Source organism: Mytilus galloprovincialis, chromosome 3, assembly GCF_965363235.1.
Source record: "Mytilus galloprovincialis chromosome 3, xbMytGall1.hap1.1, whole genome shotgun sequence".
NCBI lineage: Eukaryota > Metazoa > Mollusca > Bivalvia > Mytilida > Mytilidae > Mytilus > Mytilus galloprovincialis.
This window is the reverse complement of record NC_134840.1, coordinates 35623597-35633000: the sequence shown is the minus strand read 5'-3', so window position 1 is coordinate 35633000 and position 9404 is coordinate 35623597. Positions and strand designations below refer to the sequence as shown.

The window sequence follows — 9404 nt, the reverse complement described above, 5'->3', positions numbered from 1 at the left end:
TCTTAATATATACGTACTGCTTCAAATACGCCCTTCTCATTGTGCAAATAGTTCCTTACTACAGTTCGGTAAAACTTGTTTTGAATAGTCTTAGCACTTGACGAGACACGTTTTATATATACTTGTAAGTATACTGGTTCAGGAATTGGACCCTTTAGACAGTCACTTCACCGGATCTGGTTTCATATATCAATAATCCATTTGTAAGTTATAAGTAGATACATTTCGTAAGTAAATTCCGGATATTACAAATATTAACACGTACATAATATTGTAATATATAATTTGTAAGTAGTCCGGAAGTACTGAGAAATGTCTTCAGGTTAAACGAAAGAAACAATTATCGTGATTTACAGCGCAAAAGGAGCAATGGAATTTGATAACACGTCATCACGTCTCGCCGAACTTAACCATGCCGATACGTTGCGACATATACCGATAGCCGTGTATCTTGGCTTAGTGGGAGTCACGGGATGTATTGGAAATTTAATAGTGTGTTATATCTATGGATCAGTCTATACCCAATCAAATTCCAGAATTTTCCTTCTTTGTCTAGCTGTAATAGACTTGTGCACATGCGTCATAGATATCCCATTGGAAATTATTACTGTACTTAACCAATATAATTTCCAAGAGTCGTTGCTATGCAAATTTTCAAGAACTGGAAATTCATTTACCACTCTTTATGGTAGTGGAGTATTGCTTGCAATTGGAGTCGACAGATATTTGAAAATATGTCGACCGACAGGATTTCAGATTTCGAACAGGACTGCCAAATTACTCTGTATTGTCTTGTTTTTTGGCACAGTTGTTCTAGTTTGGCCTGCATTTGTTATGTACGGTTTGAGAACCACCGTTATCCAGGGTGAAGGACTGAATGGAACGGAGTGTTCGATATCAGATTTCTATCAAAATTCCGTTTATCCAACAGTTTTTCAGTTTTTAATTTTTACTTTGTTCGCTGCGGCGTTATGCATTATGATTGTTATGTATACTCTTATAGGGAGAAAAGTAAGATTCTTTGCTTTTAAACATGAACGACGACGTAGTCAGTCTAATACATTGGATAGCGACGATAACTTAGACGATGTTCCTAATCTTAAGAGATTACAGCGAGTAGAGAATTCTAACGCTGCAGAAAAGAACGAGTATGTTAACATGTCACAAAGTAACGGTAAAGACACCGTGTTCAAAGACAGTTGTAGCAATGTTAACACGGATACTTTGAAATCCGTGGATTCACATACCACTGAAATCGGGACAATTGAGAGAAAGAAACGATTTGTACACCAACCATCTACTACCCAACTGGATCAGATAAAACGCAGAAGAAAGCTAGCGCGAAATACAACATATCTGATGTTCATTGTAACGTTTTCATTTATTATTGCAGGTCTGCCTCATTTAATTCTTATAATTCTGAACAGAATCATTGACAACTTCGTGTTAAATATGAATGCAGGTGGTAAGGTCGTTTATAGGTTTTTCTTGCGATCATATTTCCTCGGTGCAACTGCAAACCCAATTATATATAGTATATTTGATAGGAGATTTAGAAACGCGTGCAGAAGTGTAACTAGGAAATTGAAATCAAAAGTGTGCAGAAGAGAGGAGCATGATGTATAATGAACATATTTAATTTTCGAACTTCTCGTTGTTCATGATTTGCTCTTTATCTATTTGTACATTTAACATGCATTTAATACTAATGAAATAACTGGCCTATACATTGCTAAGATAAAAAAAAAATATCTATACCTTTTATGACGTTTCCTTGTGATATCTTTGTAAGTATGAAAAGATGATTCCAGAAAAAATTCTTTGAAGAGGTGTCAAATTTGATTGTCCTACTTTGTGTCTGTATGTGCATCAATGAAATCAACATTATTTAGAATAATAAACTCATCATTGATACCAGGCTCAAGATTATGTACGCCAGACGCACGTTTCATTAATAACACTCATTAATTACGCTCGAATAAGAAAAAAATCATTGATCATTCCGAAAGGTTTTGCCATATTTAGCTAATTTGAATGAGTTTACTTTTTGCCAATTTCAGAGGCCAAAAAATGGCGCGTATCAAGCCTACTCTTGGTTTGGTTGTATTCAAATAGGTACGACTTTATGAATATAAAAAATATCAGCAAAAATTGAAGTACCGTACTATTTCCAACAACCATTTTCGCAATTAGAATTCAATTCACAAATTTCGTGCTTCCGCACCGCTTTTCTGTATTTTCTTATAACCATATCATATGTACGCCATTGATATAAAAGGACGTCGAAACATAAGGAACTATATGACCGAAATAGACATGAAAAGAATAATAAAATGCATTTAAGGTCAACTTTGTCAAAATAATTTCTGAATATGAAAACGGGACATTTTAGAAATATATGTTTGAATCATGCAATTACGGAATACTGAGTTGATGATTCCCTTGAAAAGAGACTAACGGTCCACCAGCAACGATATCGACAATTTGCTAGTAAATGAAAATAACATTAAATAAACCAATGTGTCTGTCGCGCTTTTCTGGATTTACCTACACCAGGAACATTCAAATCTTAACATTTGAAAGTAAAAAATACGTTGATATGTGAAAAGCTATATGACCAAAAGTGACTTAAGAAAGAATGACCCATTGTTTCTTAAAGCGGCACTAGCTACGAGATATATAAAAAATCTTAAGTATGATTTTTTTTGTTCAATCATTAATGAAAGTGAAATAATATTTCGCTTTTAGCAGCCAGTATGGTTCAATTTTGTCAGAATAAGCTAAGAAGCATTGATGATGAATTATTCACTTGCAAGTGAATAATTCGACCTCATTGAATCCGAATTCATGTGAATTTCTTATTTAACCTCTTAGCTAGAGATGGATTATGCATGATTGGTGTGTGTTAGCTAGGCTATTAAAAGATTGAAAGAATGTCAACTTTGAAAGTAAAACAAAGGTAAATCATTTGATTGACTGGGTCGATCCCCAAAAAATCATTCTTATACAGGTTAACAGATTATTAACATATCTTTTTAATCTTTGAAATATGAAATTAAACAGACCTATAAAAATCCAATCGCACGAGTCTGATATGAATTTATCAACGGTGAATATTTGGTAGAAAATCATTAAAAAATATTTGTTGCACTCTTTTTCATTATACCAACTTAAATAAAGGCAACAGTAGTCATGATACCGCTGTTCAAAAGTCATAAATCTATTGAGGGACAACAAATCAGGGTAACAAACTAAAACCAAGGGAAACACATCAATTATAAGAAGCGAAGCAACAGAAACACTGCAGTGTACCAAAAAACAAACGACAATGCAACATACATAGAAACGATTTATTAGATAACAACTGCCATATTTCTGACTTGGTACAGGACATTTTAAGAAAAAATGGTGTTAAAATTGATTCACAATTTCAGTAAGGTTTAATTGCTTTGAGTTATAATTGGGCAAGTCATAAATTTTAAGTTGACATGGTTCTGGATATTATAGATTATATTTTGAATTTGAGTTCTTCTTTTTAACGATTTTTAATTGCAGTTATTGCTTGCGGACCTGATATGTTTGTTTTACAATTGTGAGAAATTTCTGGTCCTCCTTATCATTATTTTGTCTACATAAATCTCATTTCATAATCAAGTTTTGTTTTTTTATATTTTTGTTATACCTTTACTCTTAAAACAGTGATATTACAAATTGTGTTAAAAATTTTTGTTGCAGTTTATTATTTTTAGTGGTCTCAATTACAAAAATCGCGTTTTCTTCAGTAGTAGGTGCTTTAGTTAATTTGTATTTTGACAAATTGTTATTGTCATTGCTTCACTGATTACGCTTGACACAAATTTTCATATTAACTCTTTTGCAAAAAAATGATTATATTTTTGTTACACGTGTAGTGCTATCTCTCATTACTGAAATCAAGTTTATTGTTTAATGTCATGATATAATCAAATTATGATGAAGATTTTCCCTTATGATGGAAGAAAGACTGTATAACTCCATCTGATGGAATCTACAATCCTGAACAAATCCTTTAATATTCCAGTATGTTGGTTGGTCTTGGATTTATTAAGAGTTCCAACAACATCTTATAACAATATTTCACATAAAAGTTTATCATACTATTTCCCAATATTTTATTTTCAAATTCAAATTCCTAGCAGGTAAATCTGCTAGATAAAACCGATTTGTTAACCACTGCATTGAAAAAAATAAAGCCACATTTCATTCATTGATCTCTGATGAATAATTCTTAAAATTCCCCTTTCTCAAAATCCCATTAAAAGATTTTTGAGCACTTGAAGTTGTATCGTGTGATCTGTAAGACTTTGTCTAGTTCCATCTACTAATATACTAAATGTTATTAGATTTATCTCATGCTGGTTGATCGAGAAGATGGTGACAATGGAGGGGAATGTTCTGATCTGCCAATCTTTCTGGATTAGATTTTGTTCAAACATGGTCATTACATTTATTGGCAACATGTCTTATTTGTTTAATTTAACTTAATCAGATGATCAAGAATTAGATTTCCTGAACCTATCATATCCATAACTTCCTATTTTGACTCTTACTTTTTCACTTTTCTGATTGCACCCCAACTTATTTTATTAAGGTTTCTATACAGAGGCAATCTAGTTGGCAGATTCATTTGCATATTGGTCAATATATAGTTATCAAAGGTACCAGGATTATAATTTAGTACGCCAGACGCGGTTTCGTCTGCATAAGACTCATCAGTGACACTCATATCAAAATATTTATAAAGCCAAACAAGTACAAAGTTGAAGAGCATTGATGATCCAAAATTCCCAAAAATTGTGCCAAATACGGCTAAGGTAATCTATGCCTGGAACTGTTTACTTGAAAGGGTTTCATTGATGTAGATAATGTTTGGTGATTTGAAATGAGCGACTTGTGTGATGATCTCACAATTGTTTTTCTCAAGGAATCAATTCTGCAAGATATGTGTACACAGAAAGCGAAGTTTATAACTGCAAGCTATTGAATTCTAATAAAATGACAAACTGATAACTGTGCTGATCATATCCCCTTTCCTCCAAAACTGTTAACTGTGCTTTCCCTGTGGCATTCTGGCAAGATTCTTTATTCATCATTATAAAAATATGATTCAAAGTGACTTATTTAGGCTTTTATCTCATCTTAAATGAAATGAAATAGTTTTTGTTTTTTAATGAAAATAAGCAGTGTAATCTTTTGCCCAGGTTTTGGGTTTTTCTCTAATACTGCATATCAAAATTTATTTGATAATATAATATATATGCATAATATTTAACCAAACATAGCCCAGCCCAATCGATCTTAAATTCTTACTTAAAATATGTTGATAAATTGTTTTCTTTAGGTATACACCCTACTGCTCTCAACCATAATAAACTAAGTACTACTACTATATGAAAATAAATTTATTGACAAGATTGTTACATCACATTAGTAAAACATTGCACATTGTACACTATAAATGAAAGAGATTCAAAGCTTATAGAGATTACAATACAAAATGTTGACAAAGTATATGTAATACTTATAATTCATCATTTAGCACTTAAAATTGTGTATATGATTAATACTTCATAAAAAAGGTCATGGGGTTTTATTCATTTTACATTAACACTTCATTCAAGTATCATGAGTCTTTTGTGACAACTAAAAAATGTCTATTTAAAGAATTAAATTCTGAAAAAAATTAGTGATGATCTCTTTATAACCCTCAAAGCCTGCAATCGGTACCTAAATAAAGATTGAGAAGTTCATAGATTGCATCATTAACATCACCATAAAATTTATTTATTTTTTTAAGACATATCATATCAAGTCAAATCTATTATTATGCAAGATATAATTTTTGCTTCATTCTCCTTCCTCAAATCTAAATTGAGTATTGAGTCAACAATAGTAATATCATATTCATCATTCCTCTAACTGACAAGAGTCTGACCAAATATACACATATCTATGTTTATATGCTGAAATCCCCAATATTTGAATAAATAATTAATGTTAATATCTATCTGAATTCTTCTGATATGCAGACAAAAAAAAATCATTTAAAATAAAATCCCTAATTCAAAAACAAAGAAATTATTCTACAAAGTTAAAAAAAATTATGCAAGTGTAAAATTTGATAAATATGCATAAAAATTGCATAGGTTGTGTAATAAAATGAACACATTAATAAATAATTACATACATATTGGTAAATAACAATACAAATATAACAAAAACATATCTAACTGAAATTTGTCTAAAACATGAGTCATGAATCCGAAAAAGGCAACCAGAAAATAGAGTTATATTTAGGTTCATTAAATAAAAAAAAGTGAAATGTTTTAAAAAAAATATAACAATAAAGACGGAAACTATAATTTAATTGTTTCAAGGACTTCCTAATTGTTGATTGATCATTCCTCACTTCCTTGAACAATTTTGAACTGAAAAGAGTGAAAACAATTTTTGGTCAAATTAAAAGACAAAGTCCTTCATTGTAAAAAAAAAATCAGATGTTGTTTGAATGACAATGAGACCAATATCCAACAAAGATGTAAACAACTTATGGCCTTCAACAATGAGCAAAACCAATACTGTATAGTAGCTATAAAATACTTAAAAATAGGCTCTTGACTGACAAAATGTGAAACAATTTAAAGAGAAAATCAATGGCCTGATCTATACTTAAATCAGTGAACAAAAACAAACATGACTGACAGCTACCAATGACGACCATTGAATCACACTTCCCTACTTGGGGTCCTCTTTTGATATAAAGAAAAGAAAATCTCTATTATTTGTTTATTCATATCATTTCCAAGATAATTTTATTATTTTTTTAATGGAAAACTTTATATAATATGAAAAATCCCAATAAGCAATGGATTTAGATAATGTATTTTTTTTAAGGAAAAGATAGCTTTTTAACTGATGCCTGCTTAATCCACCAAAGTCCTACTATGCTTGTACAAATTCAATCTGCTGATTGATTTTGAGAGATTAGAGATCAAAATGTGTTTCCTTTACATAAATAAATACACTTAGCATTAGACTGATAGTCTATAACCAGTAAATTAATATATCACCAAATACGGAGGGATAACTAACTTGACAATAGATATAGAATAATTTAGTACAAAATAAATAGTTAACCTGTGTAGACTAGATAGTAAATCAAAATAAATATACAGGTATGAAATATATAGGTTTTTAAACTGTTCTAGTTGTTTTCTCACCTTTAAAGAGATAACAAGTTTTCCAGACATGTTACAAGTTTTCTTTTGCACATGTAGAAATTTGAATATAAAAACTAAACAATTTCTTGGTCATTTTACAAAATCAATTATTCAGTGACCAGTCACATTAAATGATGTCAACATCAAGGAAAGGGAAAAGATTTTGGTTGCAAGTGGAACAGATATGTGGTAATCTGTGACTATGATAATTCCATGACAAGACAGCTTCAATAAAACTTTTAAAGGGGGAGGGACTTAAACTTATCCAATTGGGTTCTTTTGTTAAGTAGCTTTCTTGTGAGCAGCAACCCATCTCAGGATATCATGATCGAAAACTGAAGCCCTGGAATATAGCTGGCAGATTTTATATCAACCCATAGGCACTGCTAAAATTTGGTCGAACAGAAATGGAATATTTACAATGGGAAAATTGAAATCATCTCTTTTGTAAGTTCTTAGTCGATCCCTCATTGTCATATTTAGATGTAAGTGAAGATACCAAGAAGACTTAACTTAATATGTGGATAAGAAATAAAATATTGTACCAAGAGGTGATGATGATTGTAATGAAAAATTGTGCTTTAGTCTTGTTTCATAAAATTATGATGTTTGAAACTTTAGCAATCTGTTGGGAAAAAAGGGAGGTGAAGAATGGAAAATCATCATTTCCTATTACAAAAAAATAAGGAATTCTGCCTATTGTTCAAAAAGAAGTATAAAGTATATAAAAACCTAATAATAATGTATACAAAAAAAGTAATATGACACTTTTTGGAAAAGGGAATATACCTGAATGATATCTACGAAAGCTTTAGTCAATTCTAAGCAAATACCCAGTAATTTATTAAATACTTTATATTATGAATTTTGAAGGCACTAAGAATTCTTTTCTTCAATATGCACAACAACTGAAAAATAAATTATTTCTTTTTGATTAAAATGAAATACCATATGCCTTCTTTTTTAGCAATAAAATCTAGAATGTTCCTTTCTTATTCTCTTATTTCAAATAAAGTATCTATTTAATATAATACCAACATGACAATAAATGACATCAAAATGTAACTTTAATTATTTCAATATATTTCAATCTTAGTTTAAACAGGTTTCACTGTACAAAAAAAAAAACAATAGTCATCACAAAATTTCATTAGAAATGACTTAGAAAGTAAAATATTGCACTTTGTTTATAGTCTAGAGTATTTCTTTTAAAAACAACTAGACAAATAGTTTAACATAATTTATACATTTGATCACTTAACTCACATAAATATCCTGGTATAAAACCATATTACTCCCTAATTATTTCAGTAAGGATCAATTGTTAGACTGATCAATTTATTAATATCAATATTTTTCTGTTATGATTTATTAGCAATTTTTGAAGAAACTATGCCCTTTAAAATCAAAGCTTGGAAGCCAAATTACACTTGATATTTGATTACAAAAGCTGATCTGCCATTTAGATTAAATACTGCTGCTTTTACTAATCTTATATATAAAGGTTGTATATATCTAAATAAAGTATTATACAAGTGTTTGTAAGGTTTCAAATGTATGATCATCAATGTAGACAGAAGACACACGATTACTTTGGTATAGACTTTCTGGTCGAGCCCGTGGTATAACACATCTAGCTTGTAATTCATCTATGTAGTCTTTGATTAGATGAGCTATCTCATAAGCCTAAAATTATATAAAAAAAAGAAGCTGAAATTCATCTATAGATCTCATAAGATAAAATAAATAAATGGGACACAGATGATTCCCCTGCTTGTATATCATATAAAGTTATAAAGGGACATAACTGAAGAACAGTAAAGTGACCAAAATTTGTAACTTATCAGAGTTTTATGGTAATAAGTATTGTGTATTATTTTCATTAAATTTGGTTGATGCAAACTTAGTTTAGAGAACAGAAACGAAAAATTCAACATTTTTTCCATTTGTAAAGGGGCATAACTCTAGAAAATTAAGTGACAACCTATCAATTCAAACTTGATCTGTATTTTGTGGTAATGAGCATTGTGTACATGTTTCATAGCATTTGGTTAAGGCAAAAAAAAGCTAGAAAATGGAAACAAAAAAATCAGCAATTTTTCCATTTGTGAAAGGGCCTAACTGTAGACTGGTTAAAAAGTAAAA

The 9404-nt window shown here is 30.3% G+C and overlaps 2 protein-coding genes across 8 annotated transcripts in view; one reads left to right on the top strand and one right to left on the bottom strand.

Annotated features, from left to right (window-relative positions):
- Positions 1–277: 277 nt before the first annotated feature.
- Positions 278–1914, top strand: LOC143067804 (uncharacterized). The gene has a single exon (XM_076241352.1). The coding sequence runs from the start codon at positions 370–372 to the stop codon at positions 1624–1626; it is 1257 nt and encodes a 418-aa protein (XP_076097467.1). The 5' UTR covers positions 278–369; the 3' UTR covers positions 1627–1914.
- A 3512-nt stretch (positions 1915–5426) lies between these two features.
- The window catches only part of LOC143067803 (myosin-VIIa-like), a 141513-nt gene continuing 137535 nt past the window's right edge, over positions 5427–9404 (bottom strand). For all 7 annotated transcript variants that reach the window (XM_076241345.1, XM_076241344.1, XM_076241346.1 and 4 more), the window contains one exon: positions 5427–8945. In XM_076241345.1, the coding sequence (XP_076097460.1) occupies positions 8787–8945 (159 nt within the window). In that variant the 3' untranslated portion in view covers positions 5427–8786. The remainder of the gene's footprint in view (positions 8946–9404) is intronic.